Raw genomic sequence first — 17,047 nt, 5'->3', positions numbered from 1 at the left:
AAGCTGTTGAGTCCCCTTTTAGGAGAAAGATGGGATATAATTAAAATAAGATAAAATAAGTAGAAGCACCTGGTGGGAAGCTAATGCAATCCCAGAGCTGCATGGCCTTGGAAGCCATCTTGTTTGAGCAACAGAGCTAATCACAGTAAAGTTGCCTTAAGCAATAGGATATATTTCCCACTTCACACCCTCCCCTAAAACTGCAGAACTGAGTTGGATTGCAATAGCTAAAAGTACCTAGTATCTCTCTGCCTCACCTTAAATAAAACTAGAATTGGCAAACTCCATGAATGTACATATTCACCCAATGTATGGTTTAGGTGGTGACTTAGACTACTGGGGTGAGGATTGTGGCATGTAGTAAGAGCAAAGAGGAGGGCAGAGAAGCAGGGCAATTCTCTATCTGGCGAGAGAAATTGAAATCCTCATAGGAGAAGTCTGCCTACCTATTCCGTGCTCCCCCCATGAAAGGATCAACTGGGATGGCAAAGTCTCAGCTTTTGCTTTTTTAAAAAATAGCATGTTGCTAGAGCTCATGATGTGGTGCCTTGTTGCAGGTGCTCCGCTTTCCAGTTCCTGGAAAATCCTGCCACTTCCAGCGTGGCAGCTGTCAGATTTTCCAGTGATCCTTCACAGTTTTAAGGACTGGAAAGCAAAATTTCCCTGGAAAGGGCTGGGCAGGGCAGAAGGTGAGAGTGAGTAAATACATGTGCCTTGGAAGTGGGGTTCCACCTGAATCTTTTTAGGCTCAACTTAAATTAAATCCCTCCACCACAAGAACCTCTGGGAGCCCTTGGACTCAGGCTGAACAAATCACATGCGGAGGGCTTGCCTTTCTTGTAGAAACGTTGCCTCCTCATGAGAGCAGTTGTGTCTCTGCCACAGTAGACTTAGCAATGATAGGCTCCAAACAGGACTGTTTTGTCTGAACCAGACAGCTGGGCTCCATCATCTGTGAGACAAATGTCTTTTGTGAGTTGACACATCTGGCAAAGGTAGCTGGGGCTGGGAGAGGAGAAAGAAGATTGCCCTCAGGTTTCCCTGTGGTCGTTGTGTGGATAATGTTGTTGATCCGTTTATGTTGGAAAACAGGCCCTCCAGCTGGGAGAGAACCTGCTGATGATTGGCCAGCCTGGCCCCCAAATGCCTACACATCCCTCCCCCCTCCCTTTTTTTTATGACTCCGTAGTGTGTTGGAAAAACATTCCTTCTTGTCAACATCTCTTCCAGGGAGGAAGGAAGGGAGGCGGTGTAATCCAAGTGTTCACTCCAACCTTAGAAGTTCAGTAACCATTCTTCTTAGAATGCTGAGCATATCTCTATGTGTATGTTTTTCCCCTCATGTTATGCCAGCTTCCTGCCTCTCCCCAGTAGTTAATACTAATGCTTGGCAGGTGCCACCAAGACACTTACAGTGGCTGCAGGAAGGCTGTGTATTACAATAAAATGGCTCCAAAAAGCTCTTTGAGAAAGGTAATTAAACTGACCCTCCATGGATTTCTTTATTATCAAGTCTTAGCCACATAACCTTCATCTCTGGACGTGGTTTGGATCTTGATTATTTTGGGGCAACCATAGTAGAAAGTCCTTGTCCTTTTTCTGAGTATGCTGTCTTAGAAAGTGATGGAGTCTCCTCCTCTGGAGGTTTTTAATCAGAGGCTGGATGGCCATCTGTTGTGGGTGCTTTGATGGTGTATTCATGGCAAAATGGGGTTGGCTGGGATAGCCCTTGAGTTCTCCTCCACCTCTATAGTCTATGAAAGTTTTTGTCTTGCAACTGCAGAACTAAACTTTGCAAAGTTATTTGTTTTGGATTATAGCTCCTAGCTTCCTTCAGCCACCTTGACAGACTCTGAGGTTTTAGTTCCTCCCAAAAAAGTAGTTTCTCCAAGCTTTGGGAAGCAGTATGGTGGATTAGATAGGGTGTTGGGGGGTCTTATTTAGGTGTCAGTGTTTATCGTTTTCCTCTGCTTGCTTCTAGCCTGGCTTCTGAGCTTGTTTACATCATCTGTTGCCCTGAGATAATGCCACCTTAATTCACGTCTGTCTCTGCCTTGTACAGTACCAAGAGGTTATTTGGGGCCACTTCAAGGCTTAATGTGTTGATCAAAGCTGTTCTTCAGGTTTCCCATGGTAGCCTGGTTTTAAAAGACTAATGGAGGTGGTGCAGCTGTACTTAGTGGATTCTGCTTTCTGCTTGCAACAGTCTCAGCTTCCAAAGGTGCTTCACTTCTGATGGAGAAGTGAATGTGAAGCCAACCTTTCAGGTACCAGATTTAGGGGGAGGACCTCTAAATGAGAACAAGCAGCTAAGGACAAAAGACCCTGAAATGAGGGGTATGTGAGGAGGGAGGTCGGGGTTAGAAACGTGAAATCTGTACCCTTGAAATTTTTGTGGAGAGAAATGGCTGGAAAGAGTGTTTTCTAATTCCCTCCAATTCCCCACTCCTCCCACCCCTTTGAGACCTTCACATTTCTAATCAGATTTTCTCTTGGTAGTGTCTTAAATCTGGGGCTGGGTTTTAAAAAACTGAAGATGCCACAATGCTGTGTACTTCTTTTTCTATCCTACATTTTGTTATTGCCCTACTCTTGTTATTCTGCCCTATGCTTCTGAAACAAGTCTTGGCAAGCTTTTTGCCTGCTGGTTGTGATTTAAAAGCCTGCAAGACCTGTTTCACCAGAGACAGGAGTGTGACAAGAGATGTATATGAGACCAGTATGATGTAGTGGTTGGAGTGGTGGACTGTGACTCGGGAACAGGGTTCGAATCTTGGCTCAGCCACAGAAAGCCACTGGGTGATCTTGGATAAGCCAGACATGCTTAGCCTCAGATGAAGGCAATTGCTAAACCTCTCTGAACAAATCTTGCTGAAAAAAACCTCATGACCTTAGGGTCACGATAAGTTGAAAATGATTTGAAGGCACACAACAACAACATGGGACCTTTATAAATGGTCTTTGTATCACACTGCTTTCTCTGGAAGACAGGAAGACAGCTCTAGTCTTTGTCCTTTGGACTGTTTGTTAGGGATGGTGCCTTTCAAGGGGGAACAGAACTAGATAATTGGCATTCATTCTACAGGCTGAACTTCTCAAATATTCAGAGACACATATGTTTAATTCTGATGACTCGGAGGACACTGTGTAGTGCAGTGGTTTGAGTGTTGGACTAAGAGTCCAGGAGACCAGGGCTTGCTTGTCGCTCGGTCATGGGAATCCACTCTCTCAGATTTAGAAAAAGGCAATGGTGGCAAAACGGCTTGGCAAGAAAGAAGAGGGTTGCAATGAATGGGAGTCAATTTGAAGGCGCATAACAGTAACAAATAGTGAGGGAGTTAATCCTTCCCCTTTGATCAGTTTTGTAATCAATATACCCTTATGTTTCTGCTCCCCTCCCATCAGTGGCTGGGAATTTATCCCAGAGGGTCAGTTTGGACCGAGCAAAAGACCCAAGAGGTTGCGTGGCTGGGCCCTTTCCCCTCTTGCTGACCAGATTGCACCCCCTGACCCCCACCCTGGCTGCTCCTGCACCCCAGTTCTGCAAAATCCAGGACACTATAGGTTTTTCTTTTTCCCTTTATGGAGCAGGAAGCAAGAAAGCAGATCCTCCCTGGCTGTTAAAGACAAAGGCTGGCTGCCCAGCCCACACATATGCCCCCTCTCCTGCAGGGCATTATGGAGCTATTCTCTAAAACTGGCATGTTTTTGCTGTGAGCAGACATCCTCTGCAGAAATCTGACAGCACCTGACAGAATGTTCTCCATCAGCCACCGTCAGAATTGGGGACAAATCCAGAAAGGAAAGAGCATGTGATAGAAAAGAATAGCATGGGGCAAATAATCATAGTGAAGATAGGAATTAGGGATACATAAGAGCTGTTGGGTATGTCCAGGCCAGAGGTTGGAAATGTTACTTTTTGGACTGCGTTTCCCAGAATCTCCTGACTTGCATGGCCTACAGATGTACTATCCCGCCTTCATATTGCGGATGAGTGGCTGAGATGGTGTGGACTGTCTGGGGCTACAAAATGAGTCCATGAGGTGACATTTGAAAAGGGAAATCCACAGCTTTCCCTTGGCAGAGGGGCTAGGCCAATTTTAATTCTTATGATTGAACAGGTGGATCCAGCAGCCCCCAGAATTCTTGAAGGAGTGATTTTTCTTGTTGTTGACAATATGAAAAGTTGTTGAGAGAAGGAAAAGGAAGGAAACCCTAGCACCTTCTTTGATTTAGACTCCTGAAAGCATTTTTTGTGAGTCTGAGAGATTTAATGAGGCCTGGATTTATTTTGTGAGATCTTTGTACTTTTGTATTTTTGCAGTGGTTTTTGGGTCTACTGAGTTGATATTGCCTAAGCAGAGGAACATGAAGGCAGAAACCATCTTGACACCGAATTGTATGTTTCTTTCCATGGCAAACAGCAACAGTTACTTCAGCAGTTGCAAACTTTTGCCTGTCCTCCTGGGACACCAACTAAGCCAGAGTGTGTTTGAGGAATTCAAGATGCAAATACAGTCTGAGTTTGATTATCTCTTGCCTTGAACAAAATGTGCTCTGTTTAAGCCCACAGAGGTCCAGCCAGTCTTGGGATTAACCCTCCACCCTTCTCTTCCAAAGCTATTTGTGTGTGAAAATGTTTGCCAGTTCTTTCACTAATAGGGTACTAAGAATAAGGAATGTCTTCTGAATCTGCCCATTTTTGAAAAGGATATGGCCCAGCTGAAGCTGCTTCAGGCAGTGTTCTTATTTATTAATTCATGCATATTCTGCCTCGTATGTGGCTCTTCTTGTCTCTATTTTTTTTTAATCACAACCTTGTAAAGTACATCAGGCTGAGAAAAAATTACTGGCCCAAGATCACTCAGTCAGTTTCATGGCTGCATGGGGACTTAGAGGCGAATATCCCAAGTCCCAGTCCAAGACTCTTAACTGGCTGTCACTGGCTGTCTATCTAGAATTAGATAAAATAAGGAGGTAACAGATTGAGAACTTCAGTGATCAAATAACATAAAATATCATTTCTGGATTCTATTTGGGCTGGTCTTCAGTGGTTCGTGGGGGTCAGAAGCAAACAGCCAGATTTGGGCTGGATTTAGCTGGGTTTTGTATGAAACATCACCTCAAAATTGTCACAAATTTTTGCTTTTTTAAAATGAACCTAGGAGGGCTTCAGAGGCTACACTTTGGAGTTCCAAGAGCCACATGGAGCCCATATTTTGCCCATCCCTGACTTAAGATTTGCTGGTATGAAATGAACAAGGGTTTTAACTCAGGGTGGAGAAATGCTTCCATTTTTAATTCTGCCAAACTGGCACAGCGCTGTGTAAAATAGTTGAAATCCTTAGGGGGCCACTGTGGCATTTCTTGGCAAGAAAGTATGTGTGATATTTTCAGCTCTGGCCAACGCTATTTATCCTGTGTTTGGAATCCTCTTGGATGAATGTGATAAATGTTACAGGGTTTGAACTGGGTGTGCAGGTTTTGACTTTCCTTGTGGGTTTGGGTGTGAGGGTAGAATGAGATTGTGTTGGCTTGGCAAAGTATAGTGTCAGCTCTCTTTTTTGCCAGTTTGCTTATTTGTCTGTTTTGTGCCCTGTCATTGGCCTTGGGCACTTTACGGGGAAAGAGTTCAAAAAGAAGAGAGATGGTGCTGCCCTTTTTGGGTCTGTATGGATTGAAAGAAGTATGCTGAATGAGTATCCCTTACCTGAAATGCTTGGGACCAGAGATATTACAGATTCCAATTTTATTTCCCCAGATTTTGGAATGTTTATATATACATAATGAGATATCTTGGAAATGGGACCCAGGTAGGGATGCCATAACCCGGTGGCCCCCGTGACAAACCCGCTTTTGAGGGGGCCATCACAGTCACGGTCCGGTTTGGCCCCCTGCCCCCGGCTTGGGGCCCACGCGGCGCCAACCCACCTTCCCCTGCCTCCCCGCGTGGCTGCGCCACCCACCTCCTCCTCCTCCTCCTCCGTTGGGAAGCAAAGGAGGAGGCAGTGCGTGGGGGGAGGGTGGCGGGGAGGTGGGGAGGGGGCGTGGGTGTGCGCAGGATGCGCACCTCCTTCTCCTCCGTTCCAAGCCTCCCTTCCTTTCTCCCTCCTTCCTCCTCCTCTGCCACCCAGCCCAGGCCCAAGCGGAGGAGGAGGCAGAGGTGCCTGCCTGGCTTGGTGCTCCCTGCGCGCGCGCGTGCACCAAGGCAGCAGCCACTGGCAGGCAGCCACCCACCGCCTCCTCCGCCTGGCGCGCCTCCGCGCTGGGCACTTCCTTGGGCCTGGGAGGCGGAGGCAGAGGAGGAGGCTGAGGCGGCTGGCTGCCTGCCTCCTGCCTTGGCGCGCGGGCGGGGGGGAGTGCGCCAAGGCAGCCACCCACCTCCTCCTCCACTTGGGCCTGGGCTGGGAGGCAGAGGAGGAGGAAGGAGGGAGGAAGGAAGGAGGAAGGAAGGAAAGAAAGAAGGAGGAAAGGGGAGGAAGGGAGGAAGGAGGGAAGAAGGAAGGGAGGAGGAGGAAGGAGGACGGAAGGGGGAGGAAGGAAGGAAGGGAGGAGGAGGAAGGGAGGAGGAGGGAGGAAGGGGGAGGAAGGAAGGAGGGAGGAAGGACAAGGAGGAAGAAGAGGAGGAGGAGGAAGAGAATAGTGATGATGATGAAATGAGCCAGCATCTGAGGCACAACCAATGTAAGTTACTCTCATTTTTACAAACTCATGCACAGTGAAAAAAACCCAAAGTCCCTTGACCAAGTACACACTTCTGAGAAGTACAGTTGAATCTGAGGGCAAACCCACTTCTTGTTAAACCACCTTGACATATTCAGTGTGAAACCCAAAGAGTTTGGTTATGGAATAAGCCTCTGAAATATGCAAGAGATTGCCATGTTAAGTAAAGCCATGTTCAATGCCCAAATGTGCTGTTTGGAATGGGGGGGCTGGCCAGAAAGGGAAAGTCCATTTCTGTCATCTGTCTAGGAATAATGCCCAAATGTCCTCCATTTTGATCATGCCTAAGAAACATGTATTTATATTAACATTTTTTAAAAACCACCAAATTTTTTCGTGTGTCCTCCATTTTTTAAAAAGTGTCCTCCATTTGAAACTTTTGTCCTACAGTTGTCCTATATTTGTCCCGGTTTGGAGGTCCAGACTTATGGCAACCCTAGACCCAGGTCTAAACAGAAAATTCTTTTATGTTTCATACAGTACTTAGACACATAGTCTGAAAGTACTTTAATACAAAGTTTGTGTACATTGAACCGTCAGAATGCAAAGGTGTCACTATCTCAGCCACCCATGAAAAATGAAAAAAGCCATTTTGGGTTCCGGCCTGGGAGAAAGACGGCATATAAAATAAATAATGAAAGTGAAGTAAATAATGGTTTCAGATTTTGGATTAGGGATACTCGACCTGCAGTTTATATTCTTAGTTTAATTCCCACCATTTTTTCAGAACTTGGATTCAGGAACAGTTTACAAAAACAGATACTGAAGCATATAAACAGTTCATGTTAAAACATAATATTTCTGTTCAATTAAAAGCCGTTTAAAATATATCAGTTAAAAAGGCAAGAAATAAAAACAATAGAGCATTTTCCTTATTTAAAAACAAAGTCAGTTCCCAAAAGCCTTTTGTAAATAAAAAAAATAATTTCAGCCATTGGCAACCAGACAAGGAAGTCTGTTGTACCTGGGAACGGAGTGGTAAGCTGTATGTATGTGGATGCATCCCACATGTGCAGCCCAGGGGTGCAGAATGTTTGCCAGCATGGGCACTGCTGAGGAATTGTGCAAGTTGTATTTCCAACAATATCTGGAGTGCCACAATATGGCTTTCCCCTTTCTAAGTGAGTTGTGACTCCTTGTCCAAGATAGAAGCCTTTCCTTACTTTCAGCAGGATGGAATTAGGATCTGAACCTCTGGTTCCTTGGATCCAAACTAAAATCTGTTACAAATTTGGAACAGCAAATGTTCTTTTCTTTGACTTGGGAGGGTTAGGTTTTAGGGTTTCTTCTCAAGAACTTTAGGGGTAACCAGAGTGCTTTGGCCTCTATGCATTTTATTTATATATTAAAATAGTGGTATGCTGCCTTGAAGATCTCAGGGCAAAGTGCAATATATAATGCAATAAATATGCATAAGAGTAATTTTAGAAGGCTAAAAGATATATTTGATTGTTCTTCACTTAAAATCAGACAGTTTAAAACCAGGTAAAATAATCTGCAATAATGTTGACCCACAAGCTATTGTCTAATTTTGATGAAACTAAATAGACCCGGAGGCCTTTGGAGATCCAGCATAGTGGTTTGAGTGCTGGACTCTGGAGACCAGGTTTGACTCCCAGCTTGGACATGGAATCCACTGGGTGATCTTGGGCAAGTCACATGCTCTCAACCTCAGGGGAAGGCAATGGCCAAACCTCCCCTGAACCAATCTTGCCAAGAGAACCCCATGATACGGTCACCTTAGGGCTGCCATAGGTCAGAAACAACTCAAAGACACACAACAACAATAATAAACAAAACATGCTTCATTTATATACCACTTCATACCTCTTAAGCAGTGTCCAAGTGGTTTACAACTGTAAGCTCATAAAGGCCTTCATAAAAAGCCATGTCTTGACATGGTGTGGGAATGACACTGGTGTTGGTGCCAGTTGGGCCTCTGAGGGGGGGATCTTCTGTAACCAGGGTGCCAGAGTAGAGAAGGCTTCTGTACATACATTTGTCTCCTGTATATGTCCCTTTCTGTACATATATTGGCACCAGCTCCAGGGAACTGTGGAACAGCACAGTATTTTTCCATCTTTGGCTTGTCATCCAAAAATCACAGGGTTTCAGAGTTTCTCCCTCTCTATTTTGCTCCTGTTTCAGCAACTAAAAGCCAGCCTGAGTCGGTCTTACAGCACTTCTAAAAAATGTACTTTTGCATTCTTCCCATCATCCCCAAGAAACTGAAATCAGCAGCTGCCTGCTCTGAAAATAACATGTCTATTGTCTCATGCGTGGCTTCAGATTTGGCACGACTTGTACTTGGAAAGAGTTCCTTTCAACAGGTTATTTGAGGGCAAAGGAATTTTGTTAGCCTTGCAAGTGTAATTTTTTCTCCCTGTCTGCTTATGTGTGGCTTTCTCCTGCAGGGAATTTACAGTGGGGGTGGTGGGGGAATTGTGTACTTCAAGTTCTGTTTTATGGGTAAGGCCTGCTCTCGGGGATGATAGTAATCTGGCAGCCCTCTGGCATTGAAGTGTGTTTTCTTAACAAGGTAGAAGCTTTGTTTGAAATGTGGTGCTGGAGAAGAGTTCTGTGGATTCCATGGAGAAATGACTGTGTCTTAGAGGAAATGAAGTCTGACTTTCTCTAGAATCCAAAATGACTAAACTGAGTTTGTCATACTTCGGACGCATCATGAGATGACATGACTCAGTGGAAAAGATGATAATGCTTAGTAAAGTAGAAGGAAGTAAGAATAGAGGAAGCCCACATTACTGAGAAGGCTCAGCTGCCCTGAGTTTGCAAGACCTGAGCAGGGCTGTGGTTGACTGAGGGTCTTGGAAGCCTCTCATTCACAGTTGATTTGATAGCAAAGTGCAGCAACAAGGTAGAAGCTATGTCCTGTCTCTTGAAGAGAGAACAGTTTACATGATCTTCAAAGTGTAGGCCAAGGCGGGGAAACAGATGTTTTGGGGACTAGCTCTTATAAACCCTAGCCAGCATTATCAATGGTGAGATATGCTGGGAGTTTCAGTCTAGCAACATCTGAACAGCCGCATGATTTTCATTCCTGGTGTGGGCATTGCTTTTAGCACTGTTTTTAGCACTGTGGTGATCTTAGATCTATATTCTTTTCTCCCTTGGGGAAAAGTGATGGCAGTGTGCCCCCCCCCCCCCCCCGCTTTGCTTAGCAGGTTGCAAAACAGCAGATACATCCAAGTAATGTTTTTTCCAAGCTGGGAAACATTAAATGCAATGTAGGAAAGCCAATTTTCTTAAGTGCTGGTCCTGAGGCTTTCTGAAGGAAGGTCAAGCACCTTAATTAAAATCCATTTTTTATCTCAAACGGGTACCCTTTTAATAATTGATTCCATAGTTTCCCAGCCACCAAGGACTGAGACCTGCCTGAGATTCCCTCTTTTAAATCCCACCAATGCAGGCAAAATAGCAAAGGAGGGTCATCTCTCCTGAGACACTCCACTTGTAGAATATCCTCCTCTTAGAAAATTGAATGATGCCAGCACTGGTGTCATTCTTGCACTACACCAGAAAAAAAAGCATAGCTTTGTTTCTTTACTGCAAGAACCAAACCTTGGTTCCTCATGTGTTTTGGACTTCAACTTCCTGAAGCTCTAGTCAGCTGGGTCAACGGTCAGGAATTCTGGAAGCGGAAGTTCAAAACATCTAGAGGAACAGATTTGGGAATTACTGCTTTAGAGTCTCATTAATTCCCTCCAAAACTGCACTTGTGCATGGCTTTAAGTTGTCCCAGACTGTTCCAACTCATTTTAAACCATCTTGCTTTATCGTGTCAGATTTTTAAAATAGGCTGTTAGTTCTAACAGTTTTAACTGGTTATAAACTGCTTAAATTGATTTTATTGGAACCTTCCGTGAGATGTAGGTATAAATGTTTGAATTGTACATGTTGCTATGACTTCCAGATCTCTAAGCAAACCAGGAGCAATGCAAGATCTGCTGTCTAGGTGGTGTGCCACCAACATAGCATAGTGGTTTCAGCATTGGGCTATGTCTCTAGATACCAGGGTTCGATTCCTTGCTTGGCCTTGAAACCCACTGGATGACCTTGGCCAAGTCATATGCTCTCAGTCTCAGGGGAAGGCAATGGCAAACCTCTGAACAACTCTTGCCAAGAAAAAACCCATAATAGGTTTGTTTTAGGGTCGCCATAAGTCAGAAATAACTTCAAGGTACACAGCACACACTTCCTGTGGATTCTGTGCAGTTGTTGAATGCACTTCCTCATTCAGAAACGCTAACTATCAAAGTTGTGGGTAGGCCTCCCTCGCAGACAGTACTGTTCAGTTAGGGCTTTTCTTACCTTAGTTGCTACTCGATTAGTTAATCCACTGTAACCTCTTTACAGTTCCATGTAAAGAGTGCATAGCAGTGCGTAGCCAAATAAAGATTATGTTGTGGTGTGAAATCCTTGTGAGTAAGAGTCCCATAACTGGGTCCTCACAGTATGCATCTAAGAGATATTGAGTATGCCCTCCGGCTCCTTTTTCTCTTGATTTAAACTGCAAAAACAGCTGTAAGAATGTTTAAAATTATTTACTAATTTATTATAATATTTATATCCCATGATCTCAGGGTGACATACAATAAAATCAGTTTATACAGGCTGAATCTCCCTTATCCGTTATTCCAAAATCTGAAATATTCCAAAAATCAAATTTATTTTAATGGCAGCCAAAATAGTGACCCCTTTGCTTTTTATGATTTGATGCACACAAACTTTATTTCAGGCATACAATTATTTAGAATATTTTATAAAATTACCTTCAGGCTATGTATATAATGTGCATGTGAAACATAAATGATTTTTTGTTTTGTTTAAATGAGGGTCCCATGTCCAAAATATTTCATAATGTACGTATATGCAAATGCAGGTATTTCAAAATCATCATCTGCTGCTGCTGCTGCTGCTGATGATGATGATGATGCAAACTCCCAAGCACCTCTGGTCACAAGCATTTTGGATAAGGCAGACTCAATTATATATAATTTAAACAATATAGATAAGAACTAATTTTATAGATTAAAGGATTTAAAACAGTTTGATAAGTTTAGACAATTGAAATCAGTTAAAACATTTGAAATCAGTGCTGCAATAAAAGGCTAGATTTAAAAAAGACATGTTTTCATTTAGTGCCAGAATGACACCATGGTTTGTTTAAACCATCCTGTTTTATCTTGGCAGATTTTTAAAATAGGTTTTTAGTTTTAACTGTTTTAAGTGGTAATAAACTGTTTAAATGGATTTTATTGGACTGTGCCCTGAGATGTAAATATAAATATTTTCCCCTTTGCTTAGCAGGTTGCAAAAAGAGCAGGGTCAACCAAGTAAAGCTTTTTCCAAGCTTCACGTATCGTTTACGGTGGAAAAAGGGAAGACAAAAGCCTGTAAAGGAGGGCCATTCACAATTTGTATGCTACAGCAAAGAAGTCCCTGTTCCCACATCCTCCCATAATGTATTGCCCCCATTGATGGGAGACATTGATGTTAGGGTGTGTGTGTATAATTTCCTTTGCCCACAGACAGTGTGAGCCAGTCCTGCCTTCAGAAAGCTCCCTATTGTTATAACCAGCTAACCTAGCCTGACTTGAGAGACCTTACAAGTTTACCTGAGGATTGCAAATATCCAAGGGTAATGGTGGCGGCAAGTCCTCACTCCCTTCCTTTTGAATGTGAATTAATAACTTAGGTACATCTGGGCCTGTGGGCTAGGAAGAACTCTTGTGGGCTTGTAACACTGAGGACTTGTAGATAAGGGTCTCTTATGTTCTAGGCATTGTGTCACCATCACTGTAAGAAAACCAAAGTATGTATAATTCTTTTAAAAAATATCTTGCATTGTTTACCCTGTTTCTGCTCCTGCCCCTTTTTCTTACTCGCCTTTCTTGAATTTTAGTTTATAAGCAACTAAGCAACTGTGGGGCAGGAACTGTCCATTTTTCTTTGCAAAGTTCCATGCACATTCTCACAAAAATAAGATGGCCTTATGGTCATGACCCAAAAGAACTACACAGAGATTGCCTTATTTGGACTCTTATTTGTTGTTGTTGTTTTTCAATATGTTCAACTGGTTTCAAATGATATAATGGTTTTATTGCTTTTTAACTTTTATATGCTGTGAAGTTTTACTAGCTATGTCTGTTTTAAATGTGGTAAACTGTGTTGAATCCCAAACTGGGGGGAATACAATAAATAAAAAAAAAGTAGTTATTCTTTACTTGAACTTTGTTGTCTTTCACCTGTATTAACTGTCAGATATTTCGCTGCACTTTAAACAAGGGACAGTATGTCAAATATATTCTGAATGGAGTTCATTGATGGGAGGATTAATTCATATTTGTTTGGGAAGTATTGTAACTATTTAAGCTGTTAGCCATTCCTGAGGCAGAAGGTTCTCAAGAGACCTGTTCAACAAGCTTTCTATGTATAAACTATTTCCTTAACTTTGATGCATCCAGTATTGAAAGTAAACACGAGGTCACAATCCTAGGAGGACTCAATGAATTTGTAGTAAAGTTCTATGGACCACAAGGAAGTAAGTATGCAAATATGCTTCATCTCTTGTGATGCTTTATGTGGCTAATGCTTAACAAAACCTTAATTTTTTTTTAATAGCTAATGTTGGGGAAATGCAAGATGGAACAAAACAAAAAACTAGAAAGCAAAGACTGGGGTGATGAAAATAACAATCTCCAATCTTCATATCATCTCCACATTTGTTCTCAAATCCTTTTGATGCCTATACTTATGGCCTTTTTGCCAAAGTGACCCAGCAATTATCCGCATCTTCATGTAACATTCACAGTGGAAAAAAGAGAAGACCAAGCCCCACATGCTGCGTGATGATCAAAAGTTTTATTTTTAAAAAAGCTCAATGCATTTTGGCCTTGTTGCCAACTGGTCTACATCAGGGGCAATTCAATCCTCAGACATTTCTAGGGGTACAGGCTGCAGTCTCTATACAAGTGGACAGTTGATTGAAGGAAAGACATTTGGGCAGCTTTTATATATGCCCAGACTTAACTGGACAAAATTTCATGATTGGTTAAGCTTTCTTCAGTCAGATGATAGCCCTAGTAATTTTGGCTTAATAATTAAGACCAGAGCAGGGCTATTAATGGTAAAGTGACTTGGAGGTCTCTCATTCATTGGGTCGCCATAAATCAACGTTGACAGCAGTTAACAACAAAATTAAGGACTTTTATGATAACTTTGAAATCCTTCCTGTTCTTTTGTACTAATTTACTAGAGCACTTAAAGGGGGTTGGAATATTCCAGACTGGCTTCTCTAGACATACATATTCCACAGCTGTCTTAGTAGATTTCCATTGAAGACTTTGACCTCTTTCAAAAGACATTAGCCCCAGAAGAAGCCCTTTTATATTACCAGTGTGGATATTAAGACATAACAGTTCCTTCATAACCTCAGCCCTACTGTCCCTGGCTTTGCTTCACAAGCTGCTCTTCAGTGTTTAAACCTTTTAAAAATGAAATCTTTTCTTGGGAGGAAGAACCAAGAAAAAAGCTAGACGCATAACTTTTGTCAAAGGAGGAAGGAGCAAGGGTGAAAGCTTTGGATTGCACTTTCCTTAAGAGTACGCAGGATTTGTACAGCAGCTGTTCAACTTAACCAAAACTGGGGCACTAGGTCAGCCCTCTGATGTGATGGCCTTTCTATCGGTCAGTTCTTATGTCTTCCAAGTCATAGTCAATCTTTCGTCTTCGCGTAGATACTGATACACTCAGGTGCAGCACTACACAAGTGAATGCTTGGATTTTTTAAAAACATCAGTGTTTCATAGTACCCACATTCAGGGAACGAAGCACACCGGCCCTTCTCTTACCAAAAAGCTGAAGAAGGTAATGGTGATGCATCTCAAAAATCTGCCATCTTCGGAAGGAGATGATTTGGGACAGGGCGCCTCAATTGCAGGCCTTAAACAGTAAAAGGTATCCTTTGGACTAGTGTTGAGTGTACCTTGTCAGTGCAGTTCTTATGTTCTTTCATTGCATTCATAGGGAGGACAAATTTTGAAACTATTTTCATTGCCACCTGTCTCAGAACCTTGCACTCCTGGGTTTCGAACTCAAGTTCATTAAAATGGATGTCTAAATTATTTCAGGGGGATACCTTTTTATTGGTTGAGTTAAATAGCTAGGATATTGAACTCTGGGTGCCACTGGCATTTTAAAACATGCTCCTGTATCCTTCTAAAGAGTCCATGTGGGGCAGTAGTTTGAGCATAGGACTAGAACTGAGCATAGGACTATGTTCAGTCATAGAAGCCCACTGAGTAATCTGGAGCAAGTCACACTCTAACTCTAAGGCAATAACAAACCTCCTCTGAATAAGTCTTGCCAAGAAAACCCTGTGATAGGCCGCCATAGATTCAGCCTGAAGGCACATAACTACTACAACAATTCTTTCCAGATAAAAGGATGCAGGGCAGGAGTGAGTGACTTCCTCTCACTTCCTGTTGTCATCCTGAGTGGAACTGTAGAGGAAAACAGATATTTAGGTGTGTTTGGGGGTTCTGGTATGTTTGTAGGGGTGACATGGGGATATTTCACACATTTCTGTGCATTTGGGGTGCTTTTCTGGTTTTGGGTAAACTTTCCCAAAAATTGCCAAGAATTTTTTAATGATGTGGAACCTTTGTTGGACTGGTGGTGGATTCAGGGACCACCACCATGTGGTCCAGTGGTCACATGTGGCCCACAGGCTGCAATTTGTACATCCCTGATACAGAGGATCCTCAGAATCCAAGAGCTTGCTCTACCAGGAAGGTCTTCTGTACACGCAGAAGCAGTGCTCTTGGATGATTCTCTTAAGACTTGTTCAGGAGATACTCCCAGTGGGCTTGTGCCATCTCAGGCCATATGTCTGTCTTAGATGTCTGACTAAGCAAGACTTTTCCAGAAATCTTTCGTGGTTGTGTACAACTAACATGCTTTCCCCCTCTTATTGCAGCCCCATACGAAGGTGGCGTGTGGAAAGTAAGAGTGGACCTTCCCGACAAATACCCCTTCAAATCCCCATCAATAGGTAAGGGTTCAGACACAGTCACATTACATGTTTTTCCCATGGGGTGAGTAGCCAGATGGATCTAGAGAGCAGTTTTCTCTCCCTTGAATCCTCCAAGGGCCAAATGGACTTCCAAAAATATCCAACATAACAAGGCAAAAAAGGGAAGTGTCTAAAGCCCACTTAAAAAAAAACACAACACATTTTTTAAAAATGTAAAACAGTGCATGGGAGCCCCTGTGATCTAGTTAAAAGATTATTTATCATTCCTGGGGCATTCAGGAAAGGCACTACACCTTTTTGTTTTGACCAAAGGGCACTCCAAGGGTATCTGGAGAGCTCAGGGGTCACAAAGCCAGTGAGAGAGCACATGCAGTCATTCTTTGCCACCCCTGTCCTAGAGTAATGATTACAGAGCAGCTGAGTAACACTGATGCTAACAGGATTCTGGGTGCTTTTTAAACAAAAAAAAATAAGGTGTGGTACCTTGGAGGAGGTTTAGTGTCAGACTTCAGAGCTGGACCCAGGAGATGAAAATAATATCCTCAGCTATGTCTTATTTACAAGGTTCATATGGGAGCTGATTTGGATTACCCTGGGAGCCATGGCAATGGCTAGGTGACATTACTGTGAGAGACACTGCTAATTCGGTATGAAGCAGTATATAAGTGAAGCTGGTTGAATGGTATGCCACACTTCTTGTTGCTGTTGTCCAGAATCCAGGTGCAGGTGTTCCTGGCTGAACCTTGTACACCAGCAATCTGCACAGCTGGCTTTCTGTGGTAACTGAAGTTGCCCTGGAGGGCTACATGTCTCTGCCTGTCTCTCTAAGCCAGATAACCAGAGCTTGCAGCATCTGAGGAAGTAGACATAAGTCTGTGAAAGCTCATGCTGCCAACTTCTTTCTTTCAGGTAGTCTCAAAGGTGCTACAAGATCCCTTAACATACTGATTTTACAGATTAACACGGCTATATCTTTGAATTCTCACAGCCAGAGACATATGTCCCTGTGTTTTTTCCCCAACTGGATGTAAACCGCCCTGATCTATGGAAGGTGCGGTATATAAATAAAAACTTTATTATTTATTTATTTTATTAAGAAATTCTTCCTACCCTCACCATCAGATTTGTGAATTTCTGATTCCTTAATGGCCAAGATGAAATGTTAGTAGCCAGCTTACTTCACTGACAATGGGGTTGCTTCCTTGTGTCAAGATGATACACTTGGTGAATTGTGTTGTGCGGATTACAGAGGCCAATGGTGATTATTTT

The 17,047-nt window shown here is 42.9% G+C and overlaps 1 protein-coding gene across 1 annotated transcript in view; it reads left to right on the top strand.

Annotated features, from left to right (window-relative positions):
• UBE2H (ubiquitin conjugating enzyme E2 H) overlaps positions 1-17,047 on the top strand; it is a 66,969-nt gene that overhangs the window by 29,628 nt on the left and 20,294 nt on the right. Inside the window, exons 2-3 of the mRNA XM_042467166.1 lie at positions 13,209-13,285; positions 15,722-15,796. Coding sequence (XP_042323100.1) covers positions 13,209-13,285; positions 15,722-15,796 — 152 coding nt within the window. The remainder of the gene's footprint in view (positions 1-13,208; positions 13,286-15,721; positions 15,797-17,047) is intronic.

The sequence above is a fragment of the Sceloporus undulatus genome, chromosome 5 (assembly GCF_019175285.1).
Source record: "Sceloporus undulatus isolate JIND9_A2432 ecotype Alabama chromosome 5, SceUnd_v1.1, whole genome shotgun sequence".
Classification (NCBI taxonomy): Eukaryota; Metazoa; Chordata; class Lepidosauria; order Squamata; family Phrynosomatidae; genus Sceloporus; species Sceloporus undulatus.
The sequence above is the reverse complement of the archived record's forward strand: the minus strand, read 5'-3'. Positions and strand labels throughout refer to the sequence as shown.